General features: G+C 51.2%; 2 protein-coding genes across 8 annotated transcripts in view; one reads left to right on the top strand and one right to left on the bottom strand.

Moving 5' to 3' along the window:
* Window positions 1–14,101: 14,101 nt before the first annotated feature.
* RPP40 (ribonuclease P/MRP subunit p40) overlaps window positions 14,102–23,602 on the top strand; it is a 61,298-nt gene continuing 51,797 nt past the window's right edge. For 4 of the 7 annotated variants that reach the window (XM_029243599.1, XM_029243598.1, XM_029243606.1 and 1 more), the window contains exon 1: window positions 15,995–16,904. The gene's annotated coding sequence lies outside the window, so the exon portion shown is untranslated. Of the gene's footprint in view, window positions 14,432–15,994; window positions 16,905–21,848; window positions 22,587–23,602 lie in introns of those variants that run through there. The other 3 variants (XM_029243600.1, XM_029243601.1, XM_029243602.1) reach the window with 3 other exon arrangements.
* On the bottom strand, window positions 14,461–15,822 carry PPP1R3G (protein phosphatase 1 regulatory subunit 3G). Its single transcript, XM_029243607.1, has one exon. The coding sequence runs from the start codon at window positions 15,679–15,681 to the stop codon at window positions 14,617–14,619; it is 1,065 nt and encodes a 354-aa protein (XP_029099440.1). The 5' UTR covers window positions 15,682–15,822; the 3' UTR covers window positions 14,461–14,616.

Below are 23,602 nucleotides of genomic sequence, written 5' to 3'. Positions count from 1 at the left end.
CCAGGGACACACCAGCGACCAAGCCCCGGCCCTGCCTTCAGAGCCCGCAACCTCGCAAGAGGGTTACGTGAGAAAACGGTGGGTCTGCCAAGTGCGACAGATGGGGAAACAGGTGCTGCAGGAGGGGTCGGTGAGGGTCAGGGGAGGCCTCCCCAGGAAGGGGGCTTTCAGATGAAACGAGAGGCGGGTGGGCTGGGCAGAGGGCAGGGAGAGGAGCTCTCCAGGCGGGAGCGGCTGCGCATGCGAAGCCCTGAATCAGGAAAAACAGTGCAACCCAAGGAACTAAAGGAAGCCCAGGATGGCTGGTGGCGAGGCTGGGTTGGGAGGCGGGGACCCGAGGACCGCAAGAAGCTAGCGGGGTTTTTAAGCAGGATCTTGTCTGTATTTTTAAAAGGTCACATTGCTATAGTGGGAATAGGATGCAGGGCGACCAGCTTTTGGTGGGAGAAATGGGGGGGTCAGACTGAACACTTGTAATCCAGGCAAGAGATGATGGTGGCTTCACCGAGGCCGGTGATGTTGGAAACAGTCAGCATCACCCTGAGAAGAACTTGCCTCGGCCAGGGCTCTCCTCCCAGGGGGCAGGAGACACGTGGGGCACAGACGCCCTGCAGAGCCCCCCAGGCCAGTCTAGCTTAGGTGAGTTGGCTTTAGCCACCCCTTAGCTCTGTGGTCAATAATCAACTACTGTCTAAGGCACTGAGCTTTGGGGTGGTTTGTTATGAAGCAGTGACAAACTAATACAGAGAACTAGTAGAAAACCTTAATTTATTACTTACTCAGGGCCACAGAGCAAACTTTGAAGAGTAGGCAGGCAACCTCAGCCAAAACTATGGGTCTCCTGTGCAGGGCCATTTCCACGAGTATCTTCAGGGCACAGGTGTCACGTGTCTTACAGACAAAAGGGCTTGCTAACTACTGGACCCCACTGGGGGGTACATTAGGAACAAAACAGGACCAAAAAAAAAAGAAAAGAAAATAGAGTCAACAGGACTACCGACTGGGTGGATGTGAGGTGTACAGGGGCGTAAGGGGCACCTGGAGCCCCAGGTTTGGGGCCACGGTGGCTGAGCAGACGTAGGCCACCACCTGAGACAGAATAGGAGGGGACACTGTCTGCGCTTTCTCCCCCTGCTAGGTCCAATCAACTTCAAGTTCAAACAAAGTCTAGCGTCTACAAATGTGTCTTTTACCTCCAAATGTTGAAAATATCATTTCTGTAGATTCGTTTTATTTTTTTTAAAGAATCCACTGGAATAAAGCAGCTTGAAAGACCCTTATAGAGAGACTTCCCCTTAGCTCTCTGAAGAACAGATATTCTCCTTCTATAGGTTAAAGCCTATAGATATATATCATCACTGGGAACAGGACGAGTAGGGGAATTTTTCCATATTTAGCAAAAGGTGACACGAGATTAAAAAAACAAAGGGCTGAGGAAAGTTGTTCGACATATTCTGAGAATGTGCTTCCAAGAATGAAACTAAAAGGCACAGTAAAACCTCAACAAGTACATACAGAAAGTACACAAGTACATTTTAGAACAGAAGGGGCTGCTTTTTTATGAGGCACTTCATGCAAACTGTTGCCCACTTTCTAGATGAAAGGATAGCTCAGGTATTGAGGCCAGGCTACACTTGTAGCAATAGCTGAAGAAATGACAAGCACTCAGAAAGCAGAAGGAGAAAGCGTTTCCTACACCAAGGATAATGTTCTCAGAGCTTGGGACGGTGTCTTCTGAACCCACCCACGGTATGGACACACAGTGCCTTGATAAATATGGTCAGAACCCAGATGACCAAATCTTGGTTGCAGACAACCACAGGGACGGTTTGGAGAACATTTTAAAAGTTCTGCCTTTTAAATTGTGCAGTGGCCTCATGACGGTGGTCATTGCATGACTCAGAAGCCACGGGAAGCAGCCACGCCATCTGGGTCATGGGCACAGACACAGCTAGTGAGGTCGGCAGACAAAAGCGGAACCCTGTGCCGATGCTCGTTCTTACAAACAAAGGGAACAGCTCACAAGGACTCGTGCTCCGTGCGTCCCGGGAGCTCGTCTCATGTTTGCTTTGTTACAGGAAAGCTGGAACTTGGTGGAGAAAGCGTGCTTTTTCTCTGACCATTTGCCCAGGATCTCTACGGACAAAGGTTCACCTCACCCCTGAGAACAAATAGGATTTTCCCTTTTCAGTCTGTCTGCAGCCCTTATTAGTCCTTCAGGGAACCTTTCATGAAAACGGCTTCTCGTGCTGAAATCTGTTTTGGGAGTAAGATAGATGCTCTTGCTTTTGCTCAAGGGCAAAGCTTTAAGTCCAAAGACCCTCAAGAGAGAACCCAGAGGAGAACTCTGAGATGAATCTGTCTGTGTCTCTACCTGGAGGGACCACTGCACCATAAGAGCGATAGCAAAGAAAGTCGGTGCCTTATTGTCTTGAAATTAGACCATGAGCAAGCGTTGACACCAGTGGAGCTGGAATTGAGCTTGTTCTCAGACTCAACATCCCTGTGCTGACCCAAGGGCCGTGTCAGTCATTGGACATGCTGGATGCCCCTTCCAGAGGAGCTGGACTTCCAGGGGTCTAGGCTCGGCAGGAAAACGGCTTCCTGTAAACGACTTGCATCCTTTTCCTACTAAAGTGATGAGCGTTCAAAGGAAGTTCAGTGGTACAAAATAGAAACGCTTCCCTCTCATCAGCCAGAAAGTTACAGAGGGTATCACCTAAATGTCAGCTAAACATTGTTAAAATATTTCAGTAGAACTTCCCGTCAGTTACTAAGTGAATTCATGTGGCTTCATCTGTCTTGAATACAGAGACAGTTCAATAACAGTATAACTGGTTCTTAGTTTTTAAAGGAGTATTTCATTTAGGTGCGTATGCGTGGTATACAAAGCACATACAGGCTATATGATGAAGGACTCCAATATTAATGCTAAGAGTCTTATCAAGATTTGCCAAATAGACTCTTCCACTCACACTTCAAACAGGTAACATATTTAGGATTATTAATTTGCCAAATTTTAACATGTATTTTCGCTTTAAAAACACAGCCTTGAGGGCTTCCCTGGTGGCGCAGTGGTTGAGAGTCCGCCTGCCGATGCAGGGGACGCGGGTTCGTGCCCCGGCCCGGGAAGATCCCACATGCCGCGGAGCGGCTGGGCCCATGAGCCATGGCCACTGAGCCTGCGCGTCTGGAGCCTGTGCTCCGCAACGGGAGAGGCCACAACAGTGAGAGGCCCGCGTACCGCCAAAAAAAAAAAAAAAAAAAAAACCCACAGCCTTACACTTCCTAATGGGACTCTACAAACAGAAGCTGATTCAAAGAGATGAAACGATATATCCGTAACTCAGACTGCAAAAATAAATAAAACAATTCTTTAAAAAAAAAATTGGAAGACAGGAATACGGTGTGATGGGAGGGATGCAGGTGGTGGGAGGAAAAAAAAAAAGCCATGGGGCAGGACAGCCCGAGACCTGGGGATGCTGTTGCATTTGTGTTCGAGGGGGTCAGCACTGGCCAGAGCCCTAATGACCTTTCTAGCTCTAAAAGCTTGCAATTAATCAAAAGGAAAGAAACCATCCTCGAGACCATCTGAAAGCTAGGGGTTTGGTTTGGTTTGGTTTTTGTTTTTCCTTTGGCCACACCGCCGGACTTGCGGGATCTTAGTTCCCTGACCAGGGATCGAACCCAGGCCCTGGCAGTGAAAGCGCTGAGTCCCCACCACTGGACCGCCAGGGAAGTCCCTGAGTGCTAGTTTTTGGCACAATTCAGCAAGAAATCTTCAGGATCTGTCCCCAGCTTCATGTGGAACTTTGGTGCCGTCTGGGGTTGGCCAGAACATTCAGCCCAGCCCATGGTCCATGAGAATATGAATTTGGGATTAACTGGACAGTGAAGCCGGCTGGCCCTCTGCAAAGGCACAGGGAACTCATGGATGGGCCGGGGACTGGCGGGGAGGGGGGCCCTTGGCCCCTCGGAATCCTCACCAGCCACCAGGCCAGTGTCTGACCCAACAAGTGTGTTTCCAGCTTCTTCTGAGCTAAAAACCTTTTCTCCCTGGCTTCTGCTGGCTTCTGCGATTCCTAAAGCAGAATTTGGACCCAGCTGAAAAAGAAAGGGACATCTAGCTCTTGGTCACCCAGCAACAACTGTTCCCTCACATGTCTTCCCAACAGGCACAGGGTTAAAAAGAAAGTTCTGAATGTACTCAAGGCAGAGCAAGCAGTTTGGGGTGGAGGCACATGTGGGCCAGGGCTCCCTGCCCCTGAGAATCTGACTTCATTGTTGGGGAGCCCAACACGTGGAGAACAACCAGAAAACGACCAAGTGCTGGCCAGGCCGCAAGAGCAAGAGAGCAGCATATGGGCCAAACAGAACTCACAGAGATCCTGGGGCTGGAGTAAGCCTCGGGGGAGAGTGCAGAGTTGGTGCCGGAGGGTGGAGAGCGTATCAGGTAGGGGGCAGGGGGACTTCCCTGGCGGTCCAGTGGTTAGGGCTCTGTGCTTTCACTGCAGGGTCCAGGTTCAATCCCTGGCCAGGGAACCGAGATCCCACAAGCCGCATGGCGCGGCCAAAAAAAGGAAAGAAAAAGGGAGGCAGCACACCGGTGAGTGTTCACTGAGACGGGGCAAATCCTGGTTCCTCATGGGCTTCCTATGGAGAAAGTAGGGACAGGGCCTCAAGGTCGCCCGAGCTACAGACACCCCAGAAAGTCGTCCCTTCCTTCATCCTCCAGCTCTGCCTCTTCCTGATGGCATCTCTAAACTTCTGTTTCCTCATCTATGAAATGGAGCTGGTCACATCCTGGACGTACAGGGTTGCTGTCAGGATTGTAAACACATAAGGCACGTAAAGTTCTCCTACTGTGTTTGCTACCGAGTAAGCCAGCAGTAACTGGTAGCCGCTTTATCGCTCGTTTAGAAACTGTGTCAGACGCCCTCGGGGATGTAGAGATGGGCCAGATGTGGAGCCTTCCCTTAATTACAGTACATTTAGCACCGTAGTGAAGATGTGTGTAAATGGCTAAGGGGATAAGTTACCTGGGAGAGTCAGAGATCAGGTAGTGCTGGAAGCGGGGAGGGGGTGAGATACAAAAGGAGACATTGCTTCCTTCTGAGCCACAGGTTCTGGGCCGAGCAGCCTGAGCCTTACTCAGTGGGAGAGGGAGCCTTTAAGCAGGGAATGGCGTCTGCAGCAGATTGACCGGACGGCAACACAGAGAACACCCTGAGTGAAGAGCTGGCGGGGAAACTGATGCCATAACGTGGACCTGAGGGGCTGCAGCCTGGCTGAGGGCAGTGGTGGAGTGGACGGGACACAGAGGAAAGAATGAATGCAAGTGACTGGAGACACAGAAGAAAGAAGGGCGTGAAGGAACTCAAGTGCTTCAATCCCGAGACGCTGGCAGGGTGGCTGCCCCTCGCTGAGATGCAGCGTCGCAGCCCCTTAAGGCAAACGCACGTCCACACGCACACACTGCACGGCTGTACGTCGACATTTCACATCATCGTGTGTGTGTTTTATTTGCGGGGGGGACACTGGGGTATCCGCTGTCGCACGAGAGCCCTGCCTGCCCCCTCACAGCAGGAATCGGAGGGCCCCCGGCAACCGTTCTACATCATGATCCTTCCCCGGCTCCCAGCCACAGCTCATGGAACAGGGATGGACCCCTGACCCACAGTGGACCAAACTTTTTCCCTTAGAAAGTCAGCACTGGGAGTGAGAGTTCTGTTTCTACCTGAGCTGTGTGCTGGGACTCAAGTGACAGACTCGGGAGGGACAGAGTAGACTTCGATCGCTCCTGGAGACAGAGGCAAGGAGAAATCCAGTCTGCAGGGAGAGAAGACGGCAGCACACAGAGCAGAGACAATGAGGCAGAGACCCTCCAGGTTCCAGGAGCGTCGCATGGGCCTCCAGGCCCGGAGAGGCCCAGCTGCCTTTTTTGTTTATTTTTGGCTGCGTTAGGTCTTTGTTGCTGTGCACGGGCTTTCTCTAGTTGCAGCGAGCGGGGGCTACTCTTCGCTGTGGTGCGCGGGCTTCTCATCGCGGTGGCTTCTCTTGTTGCAGAGCGCAGGCTGTAGGCACGCGGGCTCAGTAGTCGTGGCTCGCAGGCTCGGTAGTTGTGGCGCATGGGCCTAGTTGCTCGGCGGCATGTGGGATCTTCCCGGACCAGGGCTCGAACCTGTGTCCCCTGCATTAGCAGGTGGATTCTTAACCACTGCACCACCAGGGAAGCCCCCCAGCCGCCTTTAGATGCCACAGGAGAGCCCAGGATCCAGCACACCAACGCCCCACTTGCTCAAGCTGGCTTGAGTTCGTTTCTGTAACTTGCAGTTTGGAACCCTGACTAATGCTATGTTTTATTGAAATACGGGGCCTGCAAGAAGTTAGTTCACATTTTTTAGTAGGTAATTTCCCCAGTAAAAAGGGAACTTGGTCCCAGTGTCAGTCCCCCAGAAGAAGCAGGGAACAGGAACTCTGATGACGGGACCGAGGTAGGAGGCAGAGGGAGGTTGCCCTCTTGTCCAGACATGAAGAGTCTAGCTGTGTAGGGCTGCACCCCTGAGAGGCCCAAGGAGGAAAGGAGGAGCAAGGGCACTCTCCTCCCTCTGCTGTGGCCGAGCTGCGGAGACGCAGTCTCTTCTGTGTCTGTGTCTGTTGCAGCAACAGCTGGTCTGGGTCAGACAGTCTCCTGGGTTCAAATCCAAGCTCAGCTTCTCTCTCTTTTTTCCTTTATTTAATTTTTGTTTTATATTGGAGTATAGTTAATGTAGAATGTTGTGTTAGTTTCAGGTGTGCAGCGAAGTGATTCAGTTATGCATATACATATATCGATTCTTTTCCAGATTCTTTCCCCATGTAGGTTATTACAGAGTATTGAGTAGAGTTCCCTGTAGTACACAGTAGGTCCTTGTTGATTATCTATTTTATATATAGTAGTGTGTACATGTCAATCCCAAACTCCTAATTTATCCCTCCCCCCCGCCCCCGGCCTTTCCCCTTTGGTAACCTTTGGTTTGTTTTCTGTGAGTCTGTTTCTATTTTGTAAGTAAGTTCATTTGTGTCACTTTTTTAGAGTCCACATGTAAGTGGCGTCATACATGTGTCTTTCTCTGACTTAGGACGGTCGTCTCTAGGTCCCTCCATGTTGCTGCAAACGATACCATTTCATTCTTTTTTATGGCTGAGGAATAGTCCGTCGTCTGGATGTAGAAGCCCAGCCTCTTACTCACTGGGCACATTATCCAACCCCTCCGAGCTCAGCTTCTCCAGCTGTAAAGTAGGAGTAATGCCCATCTCCTAGAGTTGTGTTGGAGTCTCTGAGGTTCCCTGTAAATAGCACCCAGCCTCCCAACCCAAGTCTTGCGCCGTCTAAGAAACAAGGAAATCCTGTGCCTTGTAGGGTGCTGGCAGCACCCACTAGGTGCCGGTGGCCACCTCGACCCCCCGCCCCCGTCCCAGTTGTGGCCACCAGACACGTCCGCAGACTCAATGACAGCTTTCAAAGTCCCAAATTGCTTTCTTTACATTCTTTATTCAAATCAGGACTTTGGGTTCAGCATTTTTTGAGGTGCAACACATACAGAAATATCACCATACAGCAGAGCAGCAAACAGAAAATTTCCCAAAAAATCCTTAGAATTGAAAAGACATTTTCAAACCACAAAAATATAATCATCCTTTTGAAAACCGAGGAGAAACACAAGGGCTGTGTTTGGACTACAGTAGTTCTCAGTTTAAATAAACAGTATCAAAAATCACATTCACAGAAATCTGTTACTCACCCCAGACATTCCACGGGGCACATTTCTCAGGCAGATCTCAAAAGGGAGGGTAATGAGGTTATTTTCTCTCACATTGTTAGAAGGAAGTGTACAAAATTCCACATAATCGAATTAAAATATCCTGTCTGGAAGAGTGCCCACTCTTGCCACTGCTGCATGGCTGATAAAGGACCACTCGGGCCCCCTGGTTCCAGCTCGCGAGGGCAGGCTCGGTGCCCCCAACAGCCATGGTCATCTTGGACCCTGAGATCCGCCCCTATCCCACACAGGGCTGGGAGCCTCTGTCGAGTCAGAGCTGTCACAGGCAGTCCGCTGAGAGAGCTCGGGGATCCCAGACACACCTGGGTGAGCTACATTGCACTTTCAGACCCTAGAGGAGTGACCTGGGTGTTTGGTGATATTGCAATGGCCGTGGACCTCAACCACACCGGGCTCTGGGCTCACCTGCAGAAGTCAGACCATCGCTCACAAAGGGAGGGCCTTCACAGAAGCTGGAACTTGCTGCCAGACAATGCCCAGCCTCCGCTGTCACACACAGGTAACACGTCACAGGTGTCTGCCAGGGCCCCTCATGCCTGTACCCACAGAGGATGGTGCCGTGCCGATGGCTTCAGAAACCCTTGGCTCTAACAAATTCATCTGGTGAGGTCTCCTGAACCACCTGGATGTGGCAGAGTCGAAAGCAAAGGCCCAAGATGTTATGCCTTGGCCTTCACGGCAGCCCAGGTCAGGGCCTTGGGGCAGGGGAGGCTGCCGCAGGCAGGCCCGGGCCCAAAGCAGCGCTTCCTCCCCTGCACCTTCTCCTGGCTCCCTTCTGGTGGGCCGTGCAGGGCAGGGCCGCCCCCAGCTTCAGAACTCAACACCTTACAGCCGTTTTGAAGGTGTTTCCTTGGCCAGAAAATCTACTCTTTCAGGGCAGTGACACCAATAGAGAAATTCATTTTAATGACTATCTGGTCAACAGCAAAGTCCAAAATCACTCAGGATCTGGTAACAAAAGCAACCTCTAGTTCAGATTTGGGAGTCAGGGGGCGGGGAGGTTGGGAGCTAAGCAGGGGACTCACATTTTTCTAAATGTGGACTATTTTTTTTTCCAAAAGAACATACTGTGTATTTCATTGTTAAGGACTTGCCTGCAATTTAGTATCCATTTATATCTGTACTTATCCACACTATCAATTTTTAGATATCCCAGGGACCTTCAAACTGAATTAGATTTATATTTACAATCCTAATACAACAAACAGACCTCACTAATTTCAGGGTCGGCACTTCACTGTGACATGGGCAACACACAGGCTTAGGGATTTTCTGGCCGAAAAATATAATTTTATAAACAACATGCCTTAAGTCTGTGCGTAAAAACACAACTTCTTAACCAGACTGAAAGGGACATACAAATGGAATCCTCTAGGCCATTTAAAGTGGTTCTGAATATAAACACACATTTCCTCTTATATAATGTAAAAATTAGGCAAAGCCTAACTCCCTCCGAGAAAGAGTAACCTCTTCCGCCTACTTGGGGTATACAAGGTCCTGCTTCAGCTGCCCCAGAACAGCCTCCTGATAGGGGTTCTTCACCCAAAGCTGTCCAGAGAGGCGCTGGACCACAAACACTAGAGAGCCCTGCCAGGGGCCCCTATAAAGACCATGAGTTTCCCATAACCATAACCTTCTTGCCTTTTGGAGTGGATGCTTCCTCGACATAACACATGTAGCTATTTGTAGGAAGGCCTTCTGTGGGATGTGCTCATGAATTTTTCAACTTGGAGATTAAATGTTCCAAGCTTAGTTCACGAAACCCACCTGCTTTCAATCTTTATTCAGTTCAGATTTTCAGACCGAGTTTCCCGTTCTGGGATACTTTAGGGTGCTGTCGGTTCTCCTGGGGCAGTGACTTGAGCCAACAAGTTTCAGAGAACCTGAGCAGCGCCAACAATATGAACGGGATGACTAGCTACACTGCTCTAACGTTTTTAAGTGTCTGTAAGTGTCTCTAAAATGCCCTTGCTTTACCAGAGGTGTTTGTGTATCTAAAGATTTTCCGGGTTGAACTGGCTCTGAACTCATGACCTAAATAGACTTCTGCTCTCCTATTAGATTCACGAGGCACATCTCACGAGCGTGTCTTAAAAGCAAGCCCTTGATCTTCGCCATCTCAAAAAACCTCCATTCAGCCCAAATGTCACTCCTTTCCTTGCCAAAATGTGTCTCTGCTCACAGAGGGCGAAGCCAAAGGACTAAACTACAAGATGCAACTACAACGTCTCCCAAAAAGATTTAAAGGAGTTTAGGTCCTAATGAACCAAAAGTTACACTGTTAGCTCTCTAGCAACAAGCCCTTGGAGGGTTAATGGACCACTTAGGGCTGCGTCCTGACAGCCTCCCTGATCAGAGGAAGGGAGTCCAGAGGGGAACAAGGAAACACTGCAGGTCACCTAGCGGAAAGTGTCTTATCACTAGTCCCGAGGAGAAGCCAGGGTCAGCCTCTTCCGGGGGTTTCCAGGCACCGGCCCGCTTATCGACAATAAGGCCAGGATGGCCCTGTAGGAGGACAGGTGGGGTCACGGGGCTGGGCCCAGGTTGTCAGTTTCTGCCCTGCTCCCAGCCCCTTGCCGCTGTGACTCTACAAAACACAACCGCCATCCTGAAGACCGTCCAGGCCTGGCATCACGGGGACTGACCGGGCAAAGCTGGACAGGAAACAGCTCACCGTTTGCCAGGGCTGCCTGTTAAGTTACCACATGCCACGGTGCCCTCTTTTAACCTATAAACCCGTGTCCATTGCATGAGCCGAAAAGGCACGTCTGTCAGTTCCATGATGTCACACGAAGGCAAAGCCTGCCATTTCCTCCTGAAGGCTGTTCCTTGCACTCCTGACACAGTACACATGACACAGACCACAATTCCCCAAGTGCTCCAGGCCACATGCTCCTAAGAAACAAGCAAATGAGTCGGGGAATGAGAAAACTTAGCATACTAAAATGTGCAAAAACCGTTGTACCAGAAAGCAGAAATATGGACAACTCGTAAAATGATATAGCAAGAGTCCAACACAAATCTCCAAAAATGAAATGAGCAGGTTCTGCGTGGCTCAAAACCCACAGCATCACCGGGGAAGCCCTCCCCCACTCAGGGCAGAAGGAGGGCCCGGGAGGTGAGGGCGTGGCCAGGTGGAAAATGCACTGCGCACCTGTCAGAAGGTTCCCGTCCCTACAGCCCAGGCTCTGGATGACAAATGCCCACTCCCTGGTGCCTCAGGAGAGCTGCCTGAGCTGTGGCCCTGCTGCCTGGACAGAGACACTTGGTGGCCCCAGAGCTCGACCAGCTCCCAGGCTCCACTGCCCACACCCTGGAGCGGGGTCCCGTCCTCCCCAGTTAGGTCTTGGAAGCGACTGGTCACCTTGCTTCATAAACCTGGGGCTTATCAGGGGACATTTGTTCCGTACAGAAGGCCACATTTCCAGCCACTGCTTCTGACACGTGTTTGGGGGTTTTTTGTTTTTGTTTTTTTCCACACCACGCAGCTTGCGGATCTTAGTTCCCACACCAGGGATTGAACCCGCGCCCTCAGCAGTGAAAGCACAGAGTCCTAACCACTGGACCGCAGGGAATTCTCTTCTGACACTGTTTAGATTGGGACATATACTTCATTCAACATCCCCTGACCCAGTGATCCATGGACCCCCTTGCTTATAGAGAAGAAACTGGAGTGTCTGATGGAGGTCAGGACCATTAGCTGAGCTAAGCAGAATTTAGTTTTTGATCACTAGAGCTGGGTGAGATGTTGAAGCTATTACATTTTCAAGTAGAATGACTCTCACTTATCAAGTTGTGATAAATATTACCACAAAAAAGCCAAGCTGCATTGTGGGAATTTTGCTTTGGAGATAAGTGTGTGTGTGTTCATTCCATTCAGGAAATACAGTCGTAAATACTTCCTCAGTACTGCCTCTTCCTTTGAAACTTTTAAAAACAAACAAACGAAAAGACCTATTTTAACGTCCCTACATTTCTTCACAAAGTGAAGTCTACAATAAAAAGTTGGCACTTCATAAAATAAAACTGACATTTAGAAGACTGCCAATTCTAGGACTTTGAAAAGCTATAACCACATGCAGAAAGACTGGGCTGTTGAAAATATTTTACAAATTTCTGAACCTTAGAAGAGCTTTTCTCCAAGATTTATGGGAGAGCAAAACTAGATTTCCTTTCCTAACAGCCATGTTTGAATTTCTTACATTATTAAATAAGTACTCTTAAAATTGTTTGAATTCCAAAATATACTTTTGAAAATCAGTAATGGTTTTTATAAGAATAAAATTTCTGCTGTAAATACCTCTTAAAAATCCATTTCTTATGTATTTTATTCTAGATTTAATGGGTTACCATTTTAAAAGATACCAGACAAGAGGCTCTATTTTGATCATTATACTGTGTTCCTAATTTAATTTTAAATAATCTAAAACAATTCAAAAGAGTGCATTACTACCATACAAACTAGCATTTCAAACTGTGTTATAGGCCATATACACTATCAATACTTTTCAACTAAAATGTATTCCTAAGTACATAAGAAAAATACAAAATGTATTTAGGTGTTGTTATTATGCAACAATGTGCTTTTAAAAAGGAAGTGATATACCAGACCCAATACCAGACATAGAATGAAAAGGCTTGATTGCGTTTGTATTTAGTAGCAGAAAAATTATGTAACTCTAATAAATGCTTATTGATTTTTATAAGCACATGTGAATTAGGTATTGTTTCATCCACGTGACCATTTTTTAGTCTGCTTTACTCCAAGAGTAAATTGTAATTCATTAACTTGATGGCTTTCCACTAATAAATTAGTACTTAAATTTTTTTCCCATGATGAGTTACCCCTGGCAAACACTGCTATAGTCAAGAAGGATGTCTACAAACCGGAGTTCAATCTAAATATTCCTATAGCTTGAGACACATCCCATTTTGAAACATCGACATACCTGGCAGTTTTCTGTAGCCTGATGTTAATTCAGATGGTGCTATATTTTAGCTACCTTGACTTTCTGTTATTTCTTAGAAGTAAGAAGCAGGTAGATTCCCCTCCCCAGTACAGTAATAACTGTACATTTGGTGTCTTAGTGTTTACTGTAACCAACCAAGATTCCTGAGAGTAATGTGACCAGTTTTACCTTTACTCAAAGGAGGTTTACTTCAAGTGACAAATTTTACTAAAAGTTTAACTGATTTATTAAGTATGACTCTCAACATACAGTTTTTAAAAAAATACTACTTCTCTAGAGCAGGGGTTGGCAGACTTTCTATAAAGAGCCAGATAGTAAATATTTTAGACTTTGCCATATGGTCTCTGTTGCATCTGCTCAACTCTACTCTTGTAGCAGGAAAGCAATCATGGATAGTATGTGAATGAATGTGCATGGCTGTGTTCCTATAAAACTTTATTTATGGACACTGAAATTTGAATTTCATACAATTCTCATGTGTCACAAAAATAGTATTCTTCTTTTGAATTTTTCCAAATATTTAAAAACGTAAAAAACATTCTTAGCTCTCAGGCCCTACAAGAACAGGATTCTTTGGCCCATGGGCTGATTGTACTAGCCATGTGCTCGAACATATGAAAACCAAAGACAGACAAGTTATCAAGGCAGGACGAAGGTATGAAGAAATCCAGTCCTCAGGAGGCTCACCAGCCCTGATCTTGGCATCCACAGCCATCAGCAGTGAATGAAGAAGGCCAGCCAGGCTGGTGCCCACCGGATTCGGAGCAGGATTTTCTTGCTGGGCATGCTTCATCATTCAAGCCACTGCTCCCTGCTGTGGCTCCAAGAGGGACAGAAAGCCACCTTTCCATCCCTCATCTCCCCGGCTTGGAGTCCAGCCACCGAGAGTCCGGCTTCTCTGACTGCTAATGGCCCAGGAATCTAGCAGCTACGATGTGCTTTGCCTACACATCGCGGCTGGAGGCCAAAGACCGGCTCTGACGGCTCACCGCCAAGGCCTGCCGATTACGCCGGCATTTCAACTCACCAAGCATCTTATTTTGCCCGGGGAAAGAACGACTTCTACAAAACACTTTTAAGAACACTCTAGCCCATTATGGGAAATCTGGGCCTTTCCACATCAGACAGGAGGGATGAAAGAAGGGAAATTTGAAAATATTGTTTGACCACTTTAAAGTGTAGCAGCATCCGCTGAAGAAGACGGCCGACTGCCAAGGTCTCCCAGACTTCCGGGAGCTGAAATATCAAGTAACAGACGTGCACGTGACCTTTACTTTTCAAAAGGTCATTTGTACGCAAGCGCACGAGTCTCAGCAAACATTTCCCAGATCCCAGGTAAGAGAAAAGGACTGCCCGGCCAAGGCCCCACCTGGTTTTCTCGAGAAACAGGCCGCGGGCTCCCGCGGGTCCGCAGTTCACGCCGTCCCTCGGCGCCAGGCGGCGGGATGCTTCGACCGCTCCCTGAGACCCGAGGGGACGTCCGCAGTTAAAGACAAATCCCAAGGGTTTGCAGCCTCGCTCAGGAGTCAGGAGTCTTTTTCGTGGAGAAAGCCACTGCTCGGAATCTTGAGGATTTCTTTCCATTCGACGCGCGGCGAGAACTCCAGAGGCCAAAGCGACGGGAAAGAGGCCGGGAAGGTAGGGCGCTTCGCCGGGTAGGGCTCCGTGCTTGCTGGCGGGTTCTGTCTGGGGCGCGAGCTTGCGGGGAGCGGCTTCTCTCCGGGAGGATGACGCTCCGCAAAGCGTCGCGGCTGCCTGGGCTCCGCGCGCCGTCGGCCCCTTCCCGCGTCCCTGCGAGCGCTGCGGTGCCGAGGACTGCGGGCTCAGCGCGCGTCGGCAGGGCGCACGTAGCGCAGCGTGTAGTTGGCCCCCGAGTTGTTGTCCCAGTACTCGCCCTGGGCGCAGCGGTAGCAGACGGCGAAGTGGACCGCGACGTCCGGAGCGTCCGCGTCCTCCCCCTCCTTGGGTTGCAGGCCCGGGGGCAGGCACAGCACGAAGTGGAAGCGCTCGGCGCTCGGCTCCTCCTCGGCCTCCCCCGGCCCCCACGACGGCGCCTCTGGCGGCGGAGGCTTCCCTGGCTCGGGCCGCAGCTCAGCCGGCACGTCCAGGAAGGAGCGCCACTCGGTGAAGGTGTAGCGCACGGCCACGACGCGCGGCCCCGGGCAGCCCAGCACCCGGCCGGAGCCGGTCACCTCCGCGCCCCAGGGTGCCGAGCACTGCACGCGCTCCAGGCACACGCGCTGTCGCCGCAGGCGCTCGTCTGCGGCGCTCGGCCCGGGGAGCTCGAAGAGAGGCTGCAGCCGGGGAGGCGGTTCGCGGAGGGGCGCGGCCGCCGCCGCGGCCAGCAAGCCCGGGAGCTGCTCCAGGTCCTCGGCGCGCGCCGGTAGGCTGCGCAGGCGGGAGAGCACGGCGGGCGGCACCTGCGGCTCCTCGGCCACGCTGAAGTGCTTCACACTGGCCAGGCTCAGCCCCAGCGCGTCCGCGAACTGCACCCGCTTCTGGCACTTGGCGCAGCAGCCCGGACTGTGCGGCGCGTCCTCGGCCCTCTCGCCGCCCTCCGCGCCCGGCCCCGGGGCAGGCGGCCGCCGCCGCTGCAGGAACTTGGCCGCCTGCAGGATCGGGTCGGCGGGCAGAGAGAAGGAGCGCGCGCCGCAGCGGCGGCGGCGGCGGCTTTCCAGCAGCTCCTCCTGCTCCCAGGGGGCAGCCTCTTCCTGCGGGGACGGGCCCTCGGCGTCGGAGCTCGGGGCCGCCGACGTGTCGCCGCCGTCCCCGCCACCCTCAGTGCAGAGGACTCCCGGGGCGGGCGGCTCCTCGGCAGGCGGGGGGTCTTCAAAAGGCGCAGGTCCCGGCGCCTCCAAACTTAGCAGCTGCGGCCCCAGGGGTTCCATGACGCCGTCTGACCCCGAGACTTGTTCTCTGGGGACTTGATGCCTGGGGTGGTGGAAAGAGCGCGCAGCGCCCGCCCCGGCCCGAGCGGAGAAGTCGGCAGGCTCCGGGTTTCAGACGGGGTGCTCAGGCCGGAGCGGGAGGAGGATGCAGGCCGGGCCGAGGCCGGACGCGGCCGCTCGGTGATGCGCCTGCCCGCGGCGCAGGAGGGCCCGGCGCCCGGAGGCGCGGCCGCTGGGCCCGGGCGGGCGGGGTCCGAGGGCTCCGCGGAGAGGAGGGACGGCGCGGAAGTCGCGGCTCCCTTTCACCCCCTCCCGCCCAGCGGGCCCACGCCCGCCCTGCCTCCGGAGCTCCGGGGTGAACTCGCGCTCAGCTTCCGTCGTCCTCCAGTCCGCAAAGTTGGCCCCGCGGGTCCCGACGGGCCTGCTCTCTGGAGGGTCGCAGAGGGTCTCCTCCCGGCGGTCGCATCGGCCCAGGAGGTCCCCGGGGCAGACGCACAACTGCGGAAAACTCGCCTGCGGGGACGGTCTCTTCCTTCCTCCCCAAGTTCTGGGCTCTCGGAAGCGGGCCCGGCCCGGCCCGGCGCGGGGGGCACCCCGACCAGTTGTGGGGCGGAGGCGGTGCGGGGACGCGCGGGGCCGGGGCCGGGGGGGGAGGGGTGCCGCCGCCAGCCGAAAGCGACCGGAGGCCATTCGCGCGGGGCCCGGGGGCACGTCCCCGCTCCTCCCCTCGTCCCGCCCGCCGCGCTCCGAGCTCGGGCCCGAGCAGAGGGGCCCGCCGCTCGCCGCCGGCCTTCCAGGGACGCGAACCCGGGGTGGGGGAGGAGACTGCCCGAAGTGTTTTCTCACTGTTGGTTTTGCTTTGCTTCGTTTCTAGGACTGACTCCACCTGCCGCTAAGTAGGGGCTTCTCAAGCTCTGGCGCGCGTCAGCGTCATCAGGCGGGGGTGTGCGAGCTCACGGCTGGGCCCTACCCTAGGGCTTCGGAGTCAATAGGCCCGGGATGGGCCCCAAAATATTTCTAGCAAGAACGTCCCCTTGCTGGGATCTTTCGGGCCCGCCCGTGCCCGGTGTGGAATGCCGTGACGGCATCTCAACTTGGGGACTTACAAGAGGCCCCAGATACACCTGGCTTGTCTGCCTGTTGGAACAACATCAAGATTTGGGGAAGAAGATGGCAACTCCCTGGCGGTCCAGTGGTTAGGACTCCGCGCTCTCCCTGCGGAGGTAAGCCGGGAGGTGTGGGGGGAAAAAAAAGATTTGGGAAAGAAGATCACTGTTTTTACATTAACGTAAACATTGACGTATTATGGAGTGAAGTACAAAATTTGCCAACTATCTTAAGGATGAAATAGGACTTCACAGAGACTGTGAGGTTGTGGTGAGCCTCTTGGGCTCCGACCTCATTGCGGCTGGAGCTGCTCCAGGGCGGGGACAGGAGGGAGCCGAACTTACTTAAGGAGGCCCCGCTCTCAGGGCCCTCGGGCCGTGGTCGCAGCCCTGTCCCACTCTTGTTTGGTGGGAACGTCGGAGGTCCCACCCTCGGGGCCCTCTCCATATATCTATCGGAGGAGACCAAGGTTAACCAGAAAGCCACACGGGTACAGAGAGGGTCAGCCCCTGCAGCAGTTGCTAAGAAGGTGGGATCCGACCTGGTCAGGGAGGCCAGGGAGCCTCTGTGAGGGAGGAGACTGGGGGCAGCAGCAAGGCTGCAGGGGGCACCTTTCAGCCCTACAGAGGCCCTGGGGGAAAGGGAGGGGAATGCGCAAGAGTGGCCGCAGGCGGCGCCTCCTTCCAAGATCCTTAAGGCAGCCTCTGACTATTGTAGCCGGCCTGGGGCTGGTACCCACCTTGCTCGCAGGTGTCCCACCCCTCCCCCACGCGGCCGGCCCCCTCCTCCAGAAGAGCTCCTGTCTCATCCGACCCTAGGAGGGGTTCAGGAATGAGCAAGTGACCCAGCCAGTAAGACGGGGAGAGGGGGGGACGTCCAAGGGGAAGCTTCCATCCTTTGCCAAGAGGGGGTGCGACGGTGCTATAGCGCCCACGACAGTCGAGGCCACCTTGCCAACCGTCAGAGGTGATGCGATTCCTGAGCGTGGGAAACACAGGGTCCTTGAGGCGCTCGGGTTTCTCAGTGTGAACGCTACTGGCATTGTGAGCAGGACAGTTCTTTGTTGTGACCGTCCACTGCAAACAGTCTGAGCCCAAACATCCATGAGCCCTACCCTCAGAACGCCACCAGTAGCCCCAGGAATCACGACAACGGAGAAATCCGTACCCCTGTTTGCAAACACGCCAGCTTGGGGGGTGGCCCGGCCCCTCCGTCACTGAGAACCAAGGAGCTTGGTCTTTGGACCTCCCACCATGTGAGGTTTTATAAATAAATACAACCTTCTGGTTCAGTCAGCGTGACTGGGCTTTCTGCTGCTTGCAGACCAGTGTCCTAACAGGAAGGCATTATTATCATAATTTTGAAAGAAAGAGTAAATGGAGCCTCACAGAGGTCAAGGGATGTGCTCTCAACTCACAGGGGATAGAGTGGGATCTGGCTCCAGGTGTAACGCCAGAGCTTGGCTGTTTCCTCCCTGTCTGCTTGCCCTCCAGCCACGTGGAAGTTTCTTTGAACTTTCCTGTTCTGAGTTTTCTCCTTCCCACCAACTTCCCCCAAAAGAACAAAACTGGTTGATTTGTTTGGTTGGGGGGAAAAAGAATGAACGAGCAAAAAAACAAAGGATATTTATGTGGACAAAAACTGATATATACAGAACACATCTCTGTGTATGCCTGGCGTATCTCTGGAAAGATCTTGTCGACAGAGGAATGGCTCTGGGGAGCCGTACCAAGGGACTGGGGGCGAGAGGTGGGAGGGAAACTCTCTTTTCATGGAATTCTTTGTCTCGTGCAGATGTCTTGTGCTCAGCCCTGATGGAGGAATCGTAGCCTGCTGTGACACCACTGTGTACATCTGCTACGTATGCTCCAGACCCCTCACCCGACATCATGTGACTCCATCTGCTTTCACATCCTCCTGTCTAGTCCCCTTCAGATGACATTTTCTGCACAGCTCCCCTAGGAACCCCCTGGGCTGATGTGAGCCGAGGCAGCAGGGCCCCAGGCCTGCCTGAGGCAGGGCAATTCTGCCTGGTTTACACACTGGGCTTTGCCAAGCTTTGGTTTGAGCAAAGCATTCCACAGCAGAACCACAATGTCACCATCACCATCCTCACCATCATATTAAAACCAGCACTCTAGAGGACGCTCTTCCCTTGAAAGTACCAGTGCTCTCCTCGTTGCCTGGAGTGTCCTGCCCCCCACCTCCACTTATTGAACTTGCCTGGTCTTTAAGGCAATTTCCAAATGTTTGCCTCCTTTGGGACGTTTTTCTGGAGCAGCCCAGTTAGTAATGATGACTTCTGCTCAGAGGCAGATTTATGATGAAGCTACGGAAGCTTAAGTGTTCTCGGGCCCCTTCTGATGTGTTCACGTAGTCATGCAATGAAATAAAATACATATTTTATGGCAAGATAAGAAAAGTTTAAACATGCATTTTTTTCTCTGCTCATGTGGGCCTCCTCGCTACCCCTTAGAGTGTATTTTGCCCCTGCGGTAACCAGACCTCCTTAGGAGATACCATGCCTCTCAATCTTACAGAGTCAGGATGACCCACTACTTGCTTTGTATATGCAGACCAGGATTGTATAAACTGTAAATAATACATCACTTGACGTATAACCGTTTGTCTCAAAAACTTATAGGACTGTGCTTTGACAGTCCTCAGAGCTTTCTGAAAGACTGTCTCCCCAATTAAAATCGTCAGGCTGGCTTGAATAAAATTTTCCATTTCTTTATTAGATCAACTAACCGTTTTTTTCCTCAACATAGTTTTTTTCATCGACAATACCATCTTAACAAACAACCATATATATGTAGAGAAGAGACAAGACAAGGAAAGGGGGTTTATAGTTTTAGGAGTGGCAAACCCAGGAAGATAAATATATGAGAGAAACTCATGGAGGATAAGGGTCGTCTAGTAAGGTTTGTTGTGTAGATTCGTCTGGTGCTGTCTCTGGGCTGATAAGAGCCTGGAATCAATGAGTCTATGAGTTCTCTTCCTCCTGGTATGAGGGAGGGAGACAGCTTCGCAAATGGAAATTACATCCAGCTTTTAGCCAGATTCGGGGAGGGCAGAGAGGGGTTTTTTTCTTGATTTTCTCAACGTTGTGTCTTGATTTTCTTCAGCTCAAAATAATCCTTATGCCAAAGCGGTGGCCTGTTCTGATGCCCTCCAGTGTTTGGTGTGATACCTTGTCCTTTAGCATGGGCAGGGCCTAGAGATGCCTTCCTACTCAACAGTGATGGGGTGTCACTTCTGTGATTAGGTCTCTCGCTGGCACTGAAGAAGCCAGCTGCCGTGTTGTGAGATGCTCTGGGGAGGCTCGTGGGGAAAGGAACATTTTGATGGTTATCATGTGAAATAGAATTGATCAGAGCCCTGGGGACTTCCCTGGCGGTCCAGTGGTTGAGACTTCGACTTCTAATACAGGGGGTGCGGGTTCAATCCCTGGTCGGGGAGCTAAGATCCCAGACGCCTCGCAGCCATAAAACTAAAACATAGAACAGAAGCAATAGGGGCTTCCCTGGTGGCGCAGTGGTTGGGAGTCCGCCTGCCGATGCAGGGGACGCGGGTTCGTGCCCCGGTCCGGGAAGATCCCACATACCGCGGAGCGGCTGGGCCCGTGAGCCACGGCCGCTGAGCCCGCGCGTCCGGAGCCTGTGCTCCGCAATGGGAGAGGCCACAGCAGTGAGAGGCCCGCATACCGCAAAAAAAAAAAAAAAAAAGCAAAACAGAAGCAATATTGTAACAAATTCAATAAAAACTTTAAAAATGGTCCACATCCAAAAAAAATCTAAAAAAAATTAAAAAGTTGATCAGAGTCCTGTGTTCGGGGGCACAAACCTATAATACAACTTTTACAGCTGATATATGAAGGAAACTTGAAGGGGATTTTCCAAAATGTTCCTACAAAAATATAGGGGGAAAACATATGATAGAAGCATTTTAGGCAGTTAAAAAATTATGTTTTCTGGATTTTGTGATGTTTGTGGTATAGGTTAGGTTTTTAATAATTTATACTTCGTTGTTACTTATTTCCTCATTCTAAATATTCATACTTACCTAATTTTTACTTGTGATTTTGTAATCTTAAAGAAGCCTCCCTTCTCCCCCATCCACAATTATATATTCCAGCCTCCATATAACCGGGATCTGCCCTTTTTTTTTTTTTCCTAGTTCTGTTTTTATTTAAAATTTCAGGGACTTCCCTGGCGGTCCAGTGGTTAGAGCTCCACACTCTCACTGCCGAGGGCCCGGGGTTCAATCCCTGAGCAGGGAACTAAGATTCCACAAGACACACGGCGCAGCCAAGAAAACAAAAATACAATTTAGATGTTTTGTTTCTCATGGATTTTTTTGCACTAATTTGGATTTTTTAAATATTGAATTAAAATATTATTTATCTTGATTGCTGAGGTTTTGGGGCCCTGAAATTTTGTGCCCAAAGCAGGTGCCCATCTTGCCTCACCTGAGTCCTGGCCCTGTTTCTTGGAGGTAGGTGAAGCAAAAGCTGAGATATGTTTTCTTCCTCAGCAGCCCGTCCTGACTCCTTGGGTTAAGGTTTTAGTTTTGTTTTGGCCACACTGCGTGGCTTGCAGGATCTCAGTTCCCCGAGGAGGGATTGAACCTGGGCCACAGCAGTGATAGCACTGAATCCTAACCATTAGACCACCAGGGAACTCCCGGCTTAAGGTTTAATTTAATGTGGTCCTGAAAAAAAAATTTTTTTAAGTATATATAGCATATGCCTGTACATGCACAGAGTATATTTGAAAAGTTATTTTAATTAATTAAATAATTTTTGGCTGTTGTGTCTTCGTTGCTGCGCGCAGGCTTTCTCAAGTTGCGGCGAGCGGGGGCTACTCTTCGTTGCTCTGCGCGGGCTTCTCATTGCGGTGGCTTCACTTGTTGCAGAGCACGGGCTCTAGGCGCAGGGGCTTCAGCTGTTGTGGCTCGCGGGCTCTAGAGTGCAGGCTCAGTAATTGTGGCGCACGGGCTCTAGAGCACAGGCTCAGTAGTTGCAGCGCACGGGCTTAGTTGCTCCGTGGCATGTGGGATCTTCCCGGACCAGGGCTCGAACCCGTGTCCCCTGCATTGGTAGGCGGATTCTCAACCACTGCACCACCAGGGAAGCCCTGAAAAGTTATTTTAATAACAGTAATACAGCGTGCTTTGTGGGAGGGCAAAGGAAATGACAGGGAGGAAGCTTGCTTTGGAGACTTGCCTTAGAACGTGTATTTTTAAATTTTTAAGGGAAAAATTTCTTAAGATAAATATTTCTTTTCTTATTACAAAAGCAGTACTTATTCACTATGGGAAAATTAGGCAATACAGATAAAGTAGGAAACAGAAAGCATAACCATTCATAATCCCATCACTCAACAATAATCCTGTTAGTTAATATCTTTTCCTATCTGCCCCGTTTGCTTCTGCAAACCCATAGCATCATTGCCTGCTTCGCTGGGATGCTTCTTACCACTTACTGCTTTGGTTGGTTCTGACTTGTTTCCAAATTTTATCTCCAATTAGCACATCTTTGCTTGCAGAACAGGGACTGTGTCTAACTGGTCTTTGTTACTTTCCAGAGTGTAGAATGGGATGCTTGGTCGGACCTAAAGACCCAAGAGACAGAATAGCTGAGTTTAAACCTCAGCACCATCATTTCTGCAAGTTATGTGACCTCTCTGAGCTGCAGTCTCCTCATCTGTAAAATGGGACCAGGTGACTGCCCGTGCAGAGGAAAGAGGAAGAACCCTTGCAGAATGCTTTGCACAGAGCCCACCATGCGATGCACAGTAATTGTCTTCCGTTATTACCTGCTAGCACAACGTCTTCATTCATTAATTCACCATGTATTTATTGCACGCCTGCTCTGTGCCACACACTTCTCGGTGCCGGGGACACAATGGTCAACAAAATGCGAGGCTCTGCCTCCCGTGAGCTCACATTTTATAAATTTATTTATTTTATTTATTTATTTTTGGCTGCGCTGGGTCATTGTTGGTGCACGCGGGCTTTTCTCTAGTTGCTGAGAGCTGGAACTACTCTTTGTTGCGGTGCGCAGGCTTCTCATTGTGGTGGCTTCTCTTGTTGTGGAGCATGGTCTCTAGGTGCGCGGGCTTCAGTAGTTGTGGCGCATGGGCTTGGTAGTTGTGGCTCGCGGCCTCTAGAGCACAGGCGCAGTAGTTGTGACACGTGGACTTAGTTGCTCCGTGGCATGTGGGATCTCCCCGGACCAGGGCTCGAACCCGTGTCCCCTGCATTGGCAGGCGAATTCTTAACCACTGCACCACCAGGCAAGTCCCATCACATTTTAATGTTGGGATCGGAGACAAACAACACACAAGTACTTGAAATATACATCATCCCTGATAATGATACCTGCTATGCAATATAAATCTTTGCATGTAGTAGTTACTCATTAGACATGTCGGTTGAGTTGATTTCTTTTCCCTACCCTCCCGTCCCACATCTTCTCTCGGTCCCGAGATCCCGTTTCCAATGTGGTTACATAACGTGAGGCCTAAACTCTCGAGACGGACAGTTGCAGACATGGCCCTGGGCGTATGCCTGGAAAGGGCTGCAGCACCCAAGAACGAAGCCCAGAGGTCACACGACACCCGTACCTGTGACATCGGGAGACGGCAGCAGGTGTCGTGACGTGCATTTTCCTCTGGGTGATCACACTGTTGTGGTCCTAAGTTTGCAGTCCTCGGCGATCGATGGTCATTGTTCTGTGAAGCCAGGGCAGTAAACGGCGGACTGCGCACCGTGCAGGGTGAGAGGCCGGGAGGCGCACCGTGCAGGGTGA

Source organism: Monodon monoceros, unplaced genomic scaffold (genome assembly GCF_005190385.1).
Source record: "Monodon monoceros isolate NGI ecotype Baffin Bay Population unplaced genomic scaffold, NGI_Narwhal_1 Super_Scaffold_3, whole genome shotgun sequence".
In the NCBI taxonomy this organism is placed as follows: domain Eukaryota; kingdom Metazoa; phylum Chordata; class Mammalia; order Artiodactyla; family Monodontidae; genus Monodon; species Monodon monoceros.
The sequence above is the reverse complement of the archived record's forward strand: the minus strand, read 5'-3'. Positions and strand labels throughout refer to the sequence as shown.

Coding starts and splice junctions, on each gene's coding strand:
- PPP1R3G (XM_029243607.1), bottom strand. CDS start 15,681: ATGGAACCCCTGGGGCCGCAGCTGCTAAGTTTGGAGGCGCCGGGACCT.